This window comes from Sorex fumeus, unplaced genomic scaffold (genome assembly GCF_029834395.1).
Source record: "Sorex fumeus unplaced genomic scaffold, SorFum_2.1 ptg000017l, whole genome shotgun sequence".
NCBI lineage: Eukaryota > Metazoa > Chordata > Mammalia > Eulipotyphla > Soricidae > Sorex > Sorex fumeus.
Window position 1 is genome coordinate 862,232 of NW_026606074.1, and position 15,936 is coordinate 878,167.

Consider the following 15,936-nt stretch of genomic DNA (forward strand, 5'->3'; position numbering starts at 1 on the left):
TTGTCCCCTCCCAGGCCCCTGCCTCATTGGGACAGTGGAGGAGCTCTGAGGTCCCCTAGTGTGGGGGCTGCTGGGTCTTTGGCCTGTCTTCAGCCTTGGGGTGTCAGGGTGACAAGTGCCTGCCCTCCCAAGTGTGTCTCATGGACACAGTTGCATCTGCTCCCTTCAGAGAGACCGACAGACATTACAAAGCCCCTGGAGGATCAACAGGCAGCACCAGGCGAGGATGTGATGCTGAGCTGTGAGCTGTCCCGGGTGGGTGCCCAGGTGCGCTGGCTGAAGGACGGAAAGGCCATTCGCAGGAGTCAGAAGTATGAGTTGCGCACCGAAGGCATGCAGGCGGTGCTGGTCATCCATGGCGCCTCCCTCCAGGACGCGGGAGAGTACACATGTGAGGCGGAGGCATCCAAGAGCACAGCCCGCCTCCGCGTGGAAGGTGACCCCCCCCCACCGGTCTTTCCTAGGGAGGGAGGCTGTGGGCCCCTGCAGGGTCTGGGAGGCCTGACAGCTCCCTTCTCACCCCCTTCTGCAGAGAAGGCAAACCGATTCACAGAGGAGCTGGCTGACCTGCAGCTCGAGGAGAAGGGCACAGCCACATTCCAGTGCAAAACAGAGCGGCCTGCGGCCGTGGTGGTCTGGCGCAAGGGCCTCATGGAGCTGCGCTCCTCAGCGAAGCACACACTCAGCCAGGAGGGCCTGACCTTGAGGCTCACCATCAGGGCCCTGGAGAAGGTGGACAGTGACACCTATACTTGTGACATTGGCCAGGCTCGCTCCCAGGCCCGGCTTCTAGTGCAAGGTGAGGCGTGATGCAGGGCCCAGGCTTAAAGGCTCTGTTGAAAGTAGGCTGAGTCGGGTGGGGGTATTTGCAGTCAGGGCTCAGTCTGGCTCTGGGCAAGCTGCCTCAGTGTCCCCATGTCTAAGGGCCTGGTCAGCTTGAGGTCTTCAGCTGGACTCTTGGGAGGGGTGCTCATGCTTTGGTGCATTTGATTACCCCTACTGGGTGCTGCATGTACCTGGGCCCCATGCCAGGGCCTGTGTTATAGATTCTGCTGCCCTTCCCTGTGGAAGGAGACCCATTATGAAGCCTCTTTTGCTCTGGCCCATGTTGGTGGGATGGGACCAGTTCCTCTGTGGGTGTGCGTGGCATGTTGAGGAGGATAGTCTGGTGGGACATTCCATCCCAGTGGACAGGGCATGGGGGAGCACTGTGGTTCATGACTATCTGCACGGATGTCCAGTGGCTTGCGTAGTGGAGGGTGGGGATTATCATTTGTCTCATGCTACGGACAAAGATGCTTTACTCTTTAGGGCAAGGCCAGTTCAAGGTTGGGAGGCATTTTGACATGCCTAGGGAGCTGAGCCGGGTCCTCTAACCCCAGTCCCTGGGACCAGAGCTGGTGTTCACAGAGTCAGCTTCAGGTCCTTCCTGGCTGGGGTCTCTGCCCAAGAAATGTCATAGCAAGGACAGCTGACACAGATCCTTTTCTCTCCTTGTTGGTGATCTGGGGGAGTCTTTGAGCTGTGTGAGGTGGGTACTCTAGAAACTTCTCTCCACTAACTGACTTGCTGAATCAGAAAGATGGTTAAAACTCCATTACACAGCCGAGCCTGCTGGACAGTGTGACTGAGCCTCCCTCGTCCAGTGGGTCTGGGAACCTCGGTTCCTCTTCTTACTGTGCATCCTTGACAGTTGTCCACACTCTGCTGTCCCACAGCTTGGCTCTGCAATGTAGACCCGTTTACCTCCATGGTGAGCCCTCAAAGCCACACCCAACAGAAAAACACCCCTGCCACCCACCCTGAAATTCAGTGACAAACCACCACAGCATCTGACTTGTTCCTGATTCATCACGTGACCTGCTAATGGGCTCCCGGGCAGAGATGGGGCTCAGGGCAGGCCTCTCTCCATCAGTCCCGCTCTGTGGCCGGGGTTCTTGGGGTCCCTAAAGCAATTGCTTTTCAGTAGTCGAGCTCTGACAAGCTTTGTCAGTCTGTGCCTTTCAGGGTCCCTTGTGAGCCCACCAGGTTGGGCGCCTCTGCCCGGTGAGCCCTGACCAGCCGTCTGTCCTCTAGGCCAGAAGGTACTCATCTCTGAGGACTTGGAGGATGCAGAGGTGCAGGAGGGCTCTTCAGCTGTCTTTAGCTGCCGCATCTCTCCTGCGGACTATACACCTGTCCGCTGGTTCTTGGACAAGACGCCTCTTCACAACAATGATCTCAACGAGGTAGAGGTCCGGCCAGGTGGCTACCATGTGCTAACGCTGAGGCAGCTGGCGCTCAAGGACTCTGGCACTGTCCACTTTGAGGCAGGTGACCAGCGAACCTCAGCTTCTCTGCGAGTCATAGGTGGGTTGTAGCCTCCCTCATTCCCCCACCTCACCCCCCGCCCTGGACGAGGGTGCAGCCTTACATAGGAGCCTGACCATGAGCTGAACATGGTCCTGATGGAGCTAGGGCCCTGGGTCTGGGGAGATGTGCTTGGATCCTGGGGAGGTGGATCTGAAGGCTGATTGCTAGACCTCTGGCTGGCATGCATGGGCCCCTCTGCTGTGCAGAGCAGTGAAGAGCCTGCCCTGCCCTGCCCTTCCCGCCCAACCTCCCCCCCAACCCCGGGCGTACAGTGGGATCTGGAGCAGCCCCAAGGCTCTCTGAGTAGCCAAAGATCTGCTAAATGCCTTGTGTTTCCCTTTGTCTGCAGAGAGGCCGAGTGTCTTCTCCCGGGAGCTCACAGATGTCACCATTACGGAGGGTGAGGATCTAACCCTCAGCTGTGAGACCACCACTTTGGACAGCCCCTGCTGGACCAAGGATGGAAAGGCCCTGCGGCCCTCAACCAGATGCCAGCTGAGTCACGAGGGTGGCCGGGCCCAGCTGGTCATCAAGGCGGCCACCCTGCAGGACGGTGGTCGCTACAAGTGTGAGGTGGGGGGCGCCTGGAGCAGCTCCATTGTCAGGGTCCATGGTGAGTCTGGAGTGGGGTGGGGTGAGTCTGTCCATGCTCAGGGCTCCCCTTTGAGGCAGAACACCCCAGTTTCCCCTATCAGTGCCCACTTCTGTCCTCCAGGAGTTCTGCGTACCATTTGCTCCTGTCTCTGTCTTTGGGACAGAGCTTTGTGTGCTCCTGTCCCCTTTCTTCACTCCCTAGTTGTTCTTGGTTGTGAGGTCTCTGGGTTCCCCTCCTGGCCTGGCCGTGTCCTTCCCTCGCACTAGAACACGGCCCCAGGAGGTGCCAGCTGCAGCTGCTCCTCGTCACGGAGGCTGGGCTGGAGAGCAGGCTCTGAGGGGCTGGGTCTCTCTCCTGGGTCCTCATACATGCGGCTGTGTGTCCCTCCTCCTGCTTATCCCACGAACCTCACGTCACCTTTGTGACTTGAGACGTGGCCCCACACTGGGTGGGGGCCACACACGCAGCTCCCCGGTGTGTTTGTAGTGAGCCCTGGCTCCTTGTGCAGCTTTCTCCAGGCCAGTCCCCAGAGCAGCAGTGGGTGGTGTGCCTGCACCCTGCAGTTTCTGCCCCCGCCTTCCCTGGGGCTCCAGGTGCTGAGGGCCCTGGGAGCTGAGCCATATCTGTCCACAGCTCGGCCAGTGCAGTTCCGCGAGGGACTGAAGGACATGGCAGTGCTGGAGGGAGGCGCTGTGACGCTGCGCTGTGTGCTGTCGTCTGTGGCTGCTCCCGTGGAGTGGCGGCGTGGCGATGAGGTGCTGAAGCCTGGGGGCAAGTACAGCCTGCGGCAGGAGGGGCCCGTGCTGGAGCTGGTTGTCCGGAACCTGCGGCCGCAGGACAGTGGGCAGTATTCCTGCCGCTTTGGGGACCAAGTAACATTGGCCACTCTCACTGTGAATGGTAAGTGTCTGCCCTGCATACGTCCATTGTCCACCCCCTGCCCCTAGACTCTGTGCTCCGGGCCAGAAGCTCAGAGAGGACCATGTCCCTCTAATCTGGCTGCAGCCCAGGCCGCTGAGTTTGTCGGAAGACTGAGAAGCAAGGAGGCTGTGGAAGGGGAAACAGCCTCACTGTGCTGTGAGCTGAGCAAGGCAGCCCCCGTGGAGTGGAAGAAGGGATCGGAGACCCTCAGGGCTGGAGGCAGACTCAGCCTGAAGCAGGATGGAGCCATGTGTGAACTGCAGATCCGAGACCTGGCTATGGAGGATGCCGGGGAGTACGCATGCGTGTGTGGGCAGGAACGGACCTCGGCCACGCTGACCGTCAGGGGTAAAGACCATGAGAGGCCATGTGGAGCAGCTCTTTGTGCTTTTTCTTGTCTCTCCCTGGGACAGCTATGTGGATCTGTCTGCCCCTCTGTGTCCAACGTCCCACAGCCCCAGTTCTTCGCGCTCTTGTGGGAGACTGGGCTTCCTACCTTCTCGGGTGGGCGTCCTGTCCTGGGGTGCCTCAGGTGGGGAGGGGAGGACAGAGGTAACACACAAGGATTCTGTGTTTTGGGAGAGGGAGCAGGAAGAACTGGGGAGTGTCCCCTGAGACCAGGGACCGGAAGGTGGCCGGACCTACGGGACCCTGAGAGCCTCTGTCCAGCATACTGGTCCTGGGGTGGGCGAGATGAGGTCAGGTAGAGAAGAAAGGTCAGTCAGCTCCCCTGACAGGGCCAGGCTCTCAGGGCCAGCGGTCACACAAGGATGTCCAGCTCCTCCTGGGAGTAGTCTGGGTGATAGGGCCAGTACAGGGCTCTGCATGAGCAAGGGAAGACTGCACTGCAGGCACACAGGCGTCATGCTGTGATCACACAGGATGGAGTTCATGGCAGCAGGGATAGGTGGTCATGCACAGATGCATGGCCTTGGGGCAGTGCTGGGCAGGCCCGCAGGTCATCAGCACACTAGGCTCCAGCTGTTGCTGGGTGGGAACTTTGTCCCTGGCAGGGGCTGTGGTGGTGGAGGAGCAGAGGCCCTGAGGGGCAACAGTAGGGGCTTTACATACCATTTTCTAGAAGTGTGCAGGTTCTAATGTCAGGTTGAGGGTGATATACCAGGAGAAGGCTGACTTCTAGTCCCTCCTGATGGGTATTGTGGCCTCAGAGGAGTGAACATTGGTCCATGGTGTTGAGAGGTTTTACTCTCAGACATAACTATCAGACTCTAATTTCAGTGAGCAGGATGCAGACCTGGACCTGCGGATGTCACTGTATTGAGAAAGGCAGGGATCACAGAAGTGGCCACAGGGAATGGGAGGGGTTGGTTTTTTAGAACCTTGGTGTTATATTCAGTGGTGCAGGGTAGATCAGATACCAGTAGAACATCCGACTGGTTATATCTATCCAAGGGTCCTGGATCTGGTTCGGTGTGTCTGCTGTGTTGGGTTCTTGTTCAAGATCCAAACTCTTGCATCTCCTCATTGGCCTACCCACAGCACCACTTTGACCATGGCAAGAGGTCGTGGGTCCTGGCTTGTATTTACTCTAAATGTGAATATCACATAATCTACCATTCACATCCTACATCCCAAATTTGTTGGAGAATCTTGAGATTTTCTCTGACCCTCTGACCACACCACGCCCCACAGCCCTGCCAGCCAAATTCACAAAGGACTTGAAGAAGGAAGATGCCACAGAAGGGGCCACGGCCAGCCTGCACTGTGAGCTGAGCAAGGCAGCCCCCGTGGAGTGGAAGAAGGGGCCCGAGACCCTCAGAGCCGGGGGCAGATTCAGCCTGAAGCAGGACGGGGCCGTGTGTGAGCTGCAGATCCGAGACCTGGTTGTGGAAGACGCCGGGGAGTACTCGTGTGTGTGTGGGCAGGAGCGGACCTCTGCCACGCTGACCATCAGGGGTAAAGACCATGAAGGGCCCACGTGGAGTACTGATGTTTGCACCTTGTCCTTTGTCACTATTTGTCCTTGTATCTCTGTGGGTGTCTGTGTTATCATGAGGTTCCTGCTCCCTCCCAGACTCTGTTCTGTCCAGACTTTTACCTCGTTTCATCTGGTCCTGGGTGTCTCTTGTCCTCATTCATTTTCTGCTGTTACGTTTACATTCGTTCATTGTTCCTTGACTTTACTATGTTTGTGGTGCCTTGTTCATGGTTCCCAGACTGTGACATCTCAGTGACTTCTTGACCCCTCCCCAGCTCTGCCCGCCAAGTTCACAAAGGACTTGAAGAAGGAAGAGGCCACAGAAGGGGCCACGGCCAGCCTGCGCTGTGAGCTGAGCAAGGTGGCCCCCGTGGAGTGGAAGAAGGGGCCTGAGACCCTCAGAGCTGGGGGCAGACTCAGCCTGAAGCAGGACGGGGCCGTGTGTGAGCTGCAGATCCGAGACCTGGTTGTGGAGGACGCCGGGGAGTACTCGTGTGTGTGTGGGCAGGAGCGGACCTTGGCCACACTGACCGTCAGGGGTAATGAGTGTGAGGGGCCATGTGGAACAGTGATGTCTCTGCATCCTGTCTGTCTGACTGTTTGTCTCTGTATCTCTGTGGGAGTCTGTGTTCTCACCAGGTCCCTGCTCTCTCCCATCTCCTCTCCTGTCTGGACTTTCACCTGGTTTTCACATTTGGTCCTTTTTGTCTGTTGTCATTCGTTTTCTTCGTTCTGTTTATGTTCCTTCATTCCTCCACGCTGTGGCTTTTTACTATGTGCAGTTTCTGTGGTCCTCGTCATGGTCACAGTTCCCTGAGTGGCATTCTCAGTGACTTCTTGACCCCTCCCCAGCCCTGCCTGCCAAGTTCACAAAGGACTTGAAGAAGGAAGAAGCCACAGAGGGGGCCACAGCCAGTCTGCGCTGTGAGCTGAGCAAGGCGGCCCCTGTGGAGTGGAAGAAGGGGCCTGAGACCCTCAGAGCTGGGGGCAGACTCAGCCTGAAGCAGGACGGGGCCGTGTGTGAGCTGCAGATCCGAGACCTGGTTGTGGAGGACACCGGGGAGTACTCGTGTGTGTGTGGGCAGGAGCGGACCTTGGCCACACTGACCGTCAGGGGTAATGAGTGTGAGGGGCCATGTGGAACAGTGATGTCTCTGCATCCTGTCTGTCTGACTGTTTGTCTCTGTATCTCTGTGGGAGTCTGTGTTCTCACCAGGTCCCTGCTCTCTCCCATCTCCTCTCCTGTCTGGACTTTCACCTGGTTTTCACATTTGGTCCTTTTTGTCTGTTGTCATTCGTTTTCTTCGTTCTGTTTATGTTCCTTCATTCCTCCACGCTGTGGCTTTTTACTATGTGCAGTTTCTGTGGTCCTCGTCATGGTCACAGTTCCCTGAGTGGCATTCTCAGTGACTTCTTGACCCCTCCCCAGCCCTGCCTGCCAAGTTCACAAAGGACTTGAAGAAGGAAGAAGCCACAGAGGGGGCCACAGCCAGTCTGCGCTGTGAGCTGAGCAAGGTGGCCCCTGTGGAGTGGAAGAAGGGGCCTGAGACCCTCAGAGCTGGGGGCAGACTCAGCCTGAAGCAGGACGGGGCCGTGTGTGAGCTGCAGATCCAAGACCTGGTTGTGGAGGACGCCGGGGAGTACTCGTGTGTGTGTGGGCAGGAGCGGACCTTGGCCACACTGACCGTCAGGGGTAATGAGTGTGAGGGGCCATGTGGAACAGTGATGTCTCTGCATCCTGTCTGTCTGACTGTTTGTCTCTGTATCTCTGTGGGAGTCTGTGTTCTCACCAGGTCCCTGCTCTCTCCCATCTCCTCTCCTGTCTGGACTTTCACCTGGTTTTCACATTTGGTCCTTTTTGTCTGTTGTCATTCGTTTTCTTCGTTCTGTTTATGTTCCTTCATTCCTCCACGCTGTGGCTTTTTACTATGTGCAGTTTCTGTGGTCCTCGTCATAGTCACAGTTCCCTGAGTGGCATTCTCAGTGACTTCTTGACCCCTCCCCAGCCCTGCCTGCCAAGTTCACAAAGGACTTGAAGAAGGAAGAAGCCACAGAGGGGGCCACAGCCAGTCTGCGCTGTGAGCTGAGCAAGGTGGCCCCTGTGGAGTGGAAGAAGGGGCATGAGACCCTCAGAGCTGGGGGCAGACTCAGCCTGAAGCAGGACGGGGCCGTGTGTGAGCTGCAGATCCAAGACCTGGTTGTGGAGGACGCCGGGGAGTACTCGTGTGTGTGTGGGCAGGAGCGGACCTCGGCCACACTGACTGTCAGGGGTAATGAGTGTGAGGGGCCATGTGGAACAGTGATGGCTCTGCATCCTGTCTGTCTGACTTTTTGTCTCTGTATCTCTGTGGGAGTCTGTGTTCTCACCAGGTTCCTGCTCCCTCCCAGCTCCTGTCCTGTCCAGACTTTCACTTGGTTTTCATGTCTGGTCTTTGGTGTCTCTATTCTATTCATTTTCTTTCTTTATTTTTTATGGAAAAAAATTTATTATCAATTCCCACAGATAAAACTAAAACAAAAGAACATATAATGCAAATCCCATAGCTCCTATTACAATATCAGAGATAGGGTTTAATTGGAAGTGTTATTTTAAGAAATAGTTTAGACACTGGTACAGTGGATAAGACACTCTCCTTACACTGGAAACTGGTTTCATCCCCATCAGCACATACTGTCCTCTGAACCCTGCCAGAATCATGCCTAAGGAAAGACCCAGGTTTAAGCCCTGAACATAGTCAAGTGTGACCCAAAGACCAAAGAAGAAAAAAGGCAAACAAAAAATACATTCTTTCAAAGTTTTCGCAAAGAAAAATTCTAACATGATAACTATGTCTTGATCTTTTGAGTAGTAAAAGTATATCCTGAATTTTCATTGCTACCACCCATATGCTGAAATTTGGTGGTTACTTACTTATCTGAAGTGTACTTGAAACAGTACAATTTATGTCTCTTTCAAAATTCTTACATAAACTAATAGTAGACGACCTGACTACTTAACTAGAAGGTCCCAGGTGGTGTTAGTGAGGTAAAAGATAGTGTTCAACATTAACTTTTATTAGAAAGTTAAGCAACTCAAGTTGCAATACATTGTTTTTAAAGTTTAGAGGACATGTTGAATATTAAGATTCTTGAATACCATCTCAAAATTTTTGATTCATTAGGCCTGGAAGTCATCCTATTTATTTTCTTCTGTTACATTTACATTCCTTCATTCTTCCTTTTTTTAAATGTAGGAGTACTGCTATTTATTCAGCCACTGATTAGCTGATTGAACTGGGCATGAACTTCACCTTATTTTTTTTAATTTTCATAGTTTCATTTATTCCTTCATTCTTCCTTAACATGACTTTTTATTGTCTGTGGTTCCTTGGTCATGGTTCCCAGACTGTGACTGGAACTTAGCAACTTTTTGACCCCTCCCCAGCTCTGCCTGCCAAATTTACAAAGAACTTGAAGAAGGAAGAGGCCACAGAAGGGGCCACGACCAGTCTGCGCTGTGAGCTGAGCAAGGTGGCCCCTGTGGAGTGGAAGAAGGGGCCCGAGACCCTCAGAGCCGGGGGCAGACTCAGCCTGAAGCAGGACGGGGCCGTGTGTGAGCTGCAGATCCGAGACCTGGTTGTGGAGGATGCCGGGGAGTACTCGTGTGTGTGTGGGCAGGAGCGGACCTCGGCCACGCTGACCATCAGGGGTAAAGACCATGAAGGGCCCACATGGAGTACTGATGTTTGCAGCTTGTCCTTTGTCACTATTTGTCCTTGTATCTCTGTGGGTGTGTATGTTATCATGAGGTTTCTGCTCCCTCCCAGATTTTGTTCTGTCCTGACTTTTACCTCGTTTCATCTGGTCCTGGGTGTCTCTTGTCCTCATTCATTTTCTGCTGTTACATTTACGTTTGGGCTGGAGCGATAGCACAGTGGGTAAGGCGTTTGCCTTGAATGCTGCCAACCTTGGTTAGATTCCTCAACCCCACTTGGAGAGCCTGGCAAGCTATCGAGAGAGAGTATCTCGCCTGCACGGCAAAGCCTGGCAAGCTTCCTGTGACGTATTCGATATGCCAAAAACAGAACAACAAGTCTCACAATTTGTTGTGGGACATTACTGATACCCACTCGAGCAAATGGATGAACAATGAAGGACAGTGCAGTGCAGTGCCATGTTTACATTTGTCCATTCTTCCTTGACATGGTTTTACTGTGTTTGTGGTTCCTTGTTTGTGGTTCCTTGTTCGTGGTTCCCAGACTGTGACATCTCAGTGACTTCTTGACCCCTCCCCAGCTCTGCCCGCCAAGTTCACAAAGGGCTTGAAGAAGGAAGAGGCCGCAGAGGGGGCCATGGCCAGCCTGCGCTGTGAGCTGAGCAAGACGGCCCCCGTGGAGTGGAAGAAGGGGCCTGAGACACTCAGAGCTGGGGACAGACTCAGCCTGAAGCAGGACGGGGCTGTGTGTGAGCTGCAGATTCGAGACCTGGTTGTGGAGGACGCTGGGGAGTACTCGTGTGTGTGTGGGCAGGAGCGGACCTCGGCCACACTGACCGTCAGGGGTAAAGACCACCAGGGACCTGTGAATGACCTCTGCACTGCTCTTCTGTGGCCCCATGTGTCCCTGTCACTGTTGTGTCTAGACTGTGCCCATTGGATCTGTTCTGTCAAACACTCAGTGGAGCAGCAGCTTTGCCCTCTCAGGTCTCAGGGAACTGTGGGGGTTGTCAGGGTCAGGGATGCTGGGAGTGCCTGGCTCGTGTTGTGTCCTTGAGTGCAGGGGCTGTTGAATCCAGAGACAGATGCGCAGCCTGGGAGGCTACAGGACCCACCTTCTGTGTCTGGTGACAGTGGGTCTGGAGGTCTTCACGCTCTCCACAGAGGGGATCCAAGTCATATATCCTATCTTCAGGCCTGGAGCTGGGTTGCTGATGCACGTGTCTACATCCTTTCTCTTCTTGGCACACGAACAGCTGATCTGGTGCGCTCTGGTGTTTGTGTGCTCTATCCTTATGTCCTGCCTCCAGGCCACCATCCTGTGACCTCATAGTGCCCTTATCATTGCTTGGAGGATCACGATCACGATCACGACCACCCTGTTGTTCGTCGATTGCCTCGAGCAGGTGCCAGTAACATCTTCTTCGTCCTAGCCCTGAGATTTTTTTTTAAAAGTGCCATATTCAAGGCTTTTTCAGGGTTAGGAGAATGAGACCCATCATTGTTACTGGTATTTGGCATATTGGGTATACCACGGGGAGTTTGCCAGACTCTGCCGTGTGGGCATGTTACATTTGGTAGCCTGCCAGTTTGACCAAATTAGGAATGAGATGATAAGATGTCGCGCGGCTGCGCGCTTCCGGGAGCTGAGTGTGATGATCTCTGGATCCTGGCCGTTGTTGGAGTTACACGACAGTTGGTGGGTGTAACTGTCTAGTTACTGGCAGGTCCAGTCCCAAACTGTGCAGGCTTGGAGATCTCAGCCCCGGGTCCCACACACTTGGGTTCCTCTGTCAGTTCTTTTATGCGTGAGGCTCATCCAAGTGTGTGGAGAGTGCTCCCAGCATGGCCTTGGCTGGGCCTCAGTGGTCTTCAGCTGTTGGGCCCTGGTGGAGACAGTCAGGCATAGGGTAGGAGACTCTGCCTTGTTCTCTCCCAGGAGCTGAGTGTGATGATCTCTGGATCCTGGCCGTTGTTGGAGTTACACGACAGTTGGTGGGTGTAACTGTCTAGTTACTGGCAGGTCCAGTCCCAAACTGTGCAGGCTTGGAGATCTCAGCCCCGGGTCCCACACACCTGGGTTCCTCTGTCAGTTCTTTTATGCGTGAGGCTCATCCAAGTGTGTGGAGAGTGCTCCCAGCATGGCCTTGGCTGGGCCTCGGTGGTCTTCAGCTGTTGGGCCCTGGTGGAGACAGTCAGGCATAGGGTAGGAGACTCTGCCTTGTTCTCTCCCAGGAGCTGAGTGTGATGATCTCTGGATCCTGGCCGTTGTTGGAGTTACACGACAGTTGGTGGGTGTAACTGTCTAGTTACTGGCAGGTCCAGTCCCAAACTGTGCAGGCTTGGAGAGCTCAGCCCCGGGTCCCACACACCTGGGTTCCTCTGTCAGTTCTTTTATGCGTGAGGCTCATCCAAGTGTGTGGAGAGTGCTCCCAGCATGGCCTTGGCTGGGCCTCGGTGGTCTTCAGCTGTTGGGCCCTGGTGGAGACAGTCAGGCATAGGGTAGGAGACTCTGCCTTGTTCTCTCCCAGGAGCTGAGTGTGATGATCTCTGGATCCTGGCCGTTGTTGGAGTTACACGGCAGTTGGTGGGTGTAACTGTCTAGTTACTGGCAGGTCCAGTCCCAAACTGTGCAGGCTTGGAGATCTCAGCCCCGGGTCCCACACACCTGGGTTCCTCTGTCAGTTCTTTTATGCGTGAGGCTCATCCAAGTGTGTGGAGAGTGCTCCCAGCATGGCCTTGGCTGGGCCTCGGTGGCCTTCAGCTGTTGGGCCCTGGTGGAGACAGTCAGGCATAGGGTAGGAGACTCTGCCTTGTTCTCTCCCAGGAGCTGAGTGGATACTTGGAGGATACGTGCCAAAAAATTCTCATCTGAGGTCCTGGGGATCAGGACTGCCATATTTAAGAATTGGAGGGACACAGTGAAACCCATAACAGCCCATACTCTTGTGCTCCCCAAATGAAGTATATGTTCACCTCACCTTCACGCCTTCATTAGTGAGCTCAGTGCCAAGTTTTCTACTCAGTTGGAGTGGGCTGTGACCGGTCATTCTTAGGCATAGCCCAAATGGCGTCATACATTTCCAGTGATCCTTGGACAGTTTGTTGGGAAAGAAATTAAACTATGAGAAGATGGTTTCAGTGTCCCATAGAGACCCAGCATATGCACAGATTGTTTGATCTGCATGGGGAGAGTTTTCGTCATTCCTGCCTTGCTCTGGGGTTAGTTCTGATTCTGTGCTCAGGAGTGACCCTGGGAGGTACTCAGGTGCTGGGGATTGAACCAGCGTTGGCCAAAGCAGCCACATAACAAGGCAGGTGCCTCACATCCTGTTCTGTACCTTCAGCCTCAGTTGTTAGGTTGTTATGACTTAGGACACATCATCTTTGTCTCTGTGATTTGTATCACAGCGCACAGTGCTGGACAGAATTAGCTCACCTCTAGGCCTCACTAAGGTGCCTTAGGCTCACTGCTCCCTGTTACAGATGGGCACAGAAAGCGCTTGATCCAGATTGCTGAGCTTGAACTGGAGGACGTGGGCTCGACCTTTGCTTTCAGAGTCTGCACCAGGGCTGGTAGCAAAGGACAGACATGTGATGGGTGTAGCTGCGGCTCAGACTCATGGACATTAGCTGACAAATGAGGAAGACCCACAATCTCATGGCTTAGTTAGCCTCTTCCCAGAATCTCAGCCTTCCGGCTTTGGATTGAACTGAATTGAGATCTGATTACAGATGCCCCAAAGAATTGATGGCTACTGTCCACCTGGCCCTTCTCAGCCCAGCTCATTCATTCATCAAAGATCTGATGACTGAAGAAGCCTCACAGGGTATCTCGTACCCCTGTCACACATAGTCCCTGTCGCCCTCCATGGGGGGTCTGTGTCTCCTGGTCTATCCCAGATCCTGGCTCCATGTCCAGCCCTTGTACTTCCTGTCACATAGTCCTTTGTGTCTTCCTTCTGGGCCATGTTCCACCTTAGTGTCTAGTGTTCCTTCGTTCTTTCGTGTTGTAGCTTTTTACTATGTATGGTTTCTGTGGGGTCCCCATTGTGGTCACTGTTTCCAGACTGACATACTCAAGGACTTCTTGACCCCTCTTCAGCTGTGCCTGCCAAGTTCACAAAGGGCTTGAGGAAGGAAGAGGCCACAGAAGGGGCCATGGCCAGTCTGCACTGTGAGCTGAGCAAGGCAGCCCCCGTGGAGTGGAAGAAGGGGCCTGAGACCCTCAGAGCCGGGGGCAGACTCAGCATGAAGCAGGACGGGGCCGTGTGTGAGCTGCAGATCCGAGACCTGGTTGTGGAGGACGCTGGGGAGTACTCGTGTGTGTGTGGGCAGGAGCAGACCTCAGCCATGCTGACCATCAGGGGTAATGACTGTGAGGGGCCACATGGAGCAGTGATGTGTCTGCATCTTGTCCTGTCTGACTCTGTCTCTGTATCTCTGTGGGAGTCTGTGTTCTCAACAGGTTCTTCCTCCCTCCCAGCTCCTGTCCAGTCCAGACTTCCACTTTGTTTTCATGTCGGCCCTTTGAGTCTATTTATCATCACACATTTTCTTCAATTACGTTTATGTTCGTTCCTGCATGTCATGGCTTTCTACTATGTATGTAGTTTCTGTGGAGTCCCCATCCTGGTCACAGTTCCTAGACTGTGACATTCTCAGTGACTTCTCAACCCTTCCCCAGCACTGCCTGCAAAGTTCACAAAGGACTTGAAGAAGGAAGAGGCCACAGAAGGGGCCACGGCCAGCCTGCACTGTGAGCTGAGCAAGGCAGCCCCCGTGGAGTGGAAGAAGGGGCCCAAGACCCTCAGAGCTGGGGACAGACTCAGCCTGAAGCAGGACGGGGCCGTGTGTGAGCTGCAGATCCGAGACCTGGTTGTGGAGGACGCCGGGGAGTACTCATGTGTGTGTGGGCAGGAGCGGACCTCGGCCACACTGACCATCAGGGGTAATGAGTGTGAGGGGCCACATGGAGCAGTGATGTCTCTGCATCCTGTCTGACTGTTTGTCCCTGTATCTCTGTGGGAGTCTGTGTTCTCACCAGGTCCCTGCTCTCTCCCATCTCCTCTCCTGTCCGGACTTTCACCTGGTTTTCACATTTGGTCCTTTTTGTCTGTTGTCATTCACTTTCTTCGTTCTGTTTATGTTCCTTCATTCCTCCACGCTGTGGCTTTTTACTATGTGCAGTTTCTGTGGGTCCTTGTCATGGTCACAGTTCCTTGAGTGGCATTCTCAGTGACTTTTTGGCCCCTCCCCAGCCCTGCCTGCCAAGTTCACAAAGGACTTGAAGAAGGAAGAGGCCACAGAAGGGGCCACAGCCTGCCTCTGCTGTGAGCTGAGCAAGGCGGCCCCCGTGGAGTGGAAGAAGGGGCCCGAGACCCTCAGAGCCGGGGGCAGACTCAGCCTGAAGCAGGACGGGGCCGTGTGTGAGCTGCAGATCCGAGACCTGGTTGTGGAAGACGCCGGGGAGTACTCATGTGTGTGTGGGCAGGAGCGGACCTCTGCCACGCTGACCGTCAGGGGTAAAGACCATGAAGGGCCCACGTGGAGTACTGATGTTTGCATCTTGTCATTGTCACTATTTGTCCCTGTATCTCTGTGGGTGTCTATGTTATCATGAGGTTCCTGCTCTCTCCCATCTCCTGTCCTGCCCAGACTTTCACCTGGTTTTCACATTTGGTCCTTTTTGTCTGTTGTCATTCACTTTCTTCGTTCTGTTTATGTTCCTTCATTCCTCCACGCTGTGGCTTTTTACTATGTGCAGTTTCTGTGAGTCCTCGTCATGGCCACAGTTCCCTGAATGACATTCTCAGTGACTTCTCGACCCCTCCCTAGCCCTGTCTGCCAAGTTCACAAAGGGCTTGAAGAAGGAAGAGGCCACAGAGGGGGCCACGGCCAGCCTGCGCTGTGAGCTGAGCAAGGCAGCCCCTGTGGAGTGGAAGAAGGGGCCTGAGACCCTCACATCTGGGGACAGACTCAGTCTGAAGCAGGACGGGGCCGTGTGTGAGCTGCAGATCCGAGACCTGGTTGTGGAGGACGCTGGGGAGTACTCGTGTGTGTGTGGGCAGGAGCGGACCTCAGCCACGCTGACCATCAGGGGTAACAATCTCAGGCTCTGTAAAGTTCTGTGTGCCTTTCCCTCCCTGAATCTCTGTCCACTCCGATCAGTTTTGTCTGAGGTTGTGTAGTCCTTGTCTATGTCCAGAGTTCCAGCCTGCTCTCCTGTGTGATGGGCTTGTGGCAGGGTTAGCCACCATCTGGATACCCTCTCCTGTCTTTGTCCACCTTCTCTGTCATGTCCTCTGAGCCTGATATGGGGGACTGTGGTGACCCCCCAGCCTCCTGTGTTAGTGGTCACCATGACATTGACCTGGTCAGATCTTCCGTGCTTTCCCAACTTCCTCCAGCCCTCTGCTTCCCCTCAAGCTGCCT

General features: G+C 54.6%; 1 protein-coding gene across 1 annotated transcript in view; it reads left to right on the forward strand.

The window, feature by feature from the left end:
• Positions 1-15,936, forward strand: part of OBSCN (obscurin, cytoskeletal calmodulin and titin-interacting RhoGEF) — a 111,261-nt gene that overhangs the window by 55,255 nt on the left and 40,070 nt on the right. Inside the window, exons 36-52 of the mRNA XM_056112318.1 lie at positions 170-436; positions 533-799; positions 2,077-2,349; positions 2,702-2,965; positions 3,581-3,847; positions 3,953-4,216; positions 5,522-5,785; positions 6,083-6,346; positions 6,660-6,923; positions 7,237-7,500; positions 7,814-8,077; positions 9,232-9,495; positions 10,083-10,346; positions 13,607-13,870; positions 14,189-14,452; positions 14,763-15,026; positions 15,340-15,603. Coding sequence (XP_055968293.1) covers positions 170-436; positions 533-799; positions 2,077-2,349; positions 2,702-2,965; positions 3,581-3,847; positions 3,953-4,216; positions 5,522-5,785; positions 6,083-6,346; positions 6,660-6,923; positions 7,237-7,500; positions 7,814-8,077; positions 9,232-9,495; positions 10,083-10,346; positions 13,607-13,870; positions 14,189-14,452; positions 14,763-15,026; positions 15,340-15,603 — 4,506 coding nt within the window. The remainder of the gene's footprint in view (positions 1-169; positions 437-532; positions 800-2,076; positions 2,350-2,701; positions 2,966-3,580; positions 3,848-3,952; positions 4,217-5,521; positions 5,786-6,082; positions 6,347-6,659; positions 6,924-7,236; positions 7,501-7,813; positions 8,078-9,231; positions 9,496-10,082; positions 10,347-13,606; positions 13,871-14,188; positions 14,453-14,762; positions 15,027-15,339; positions 15,604-15,936) is intronic.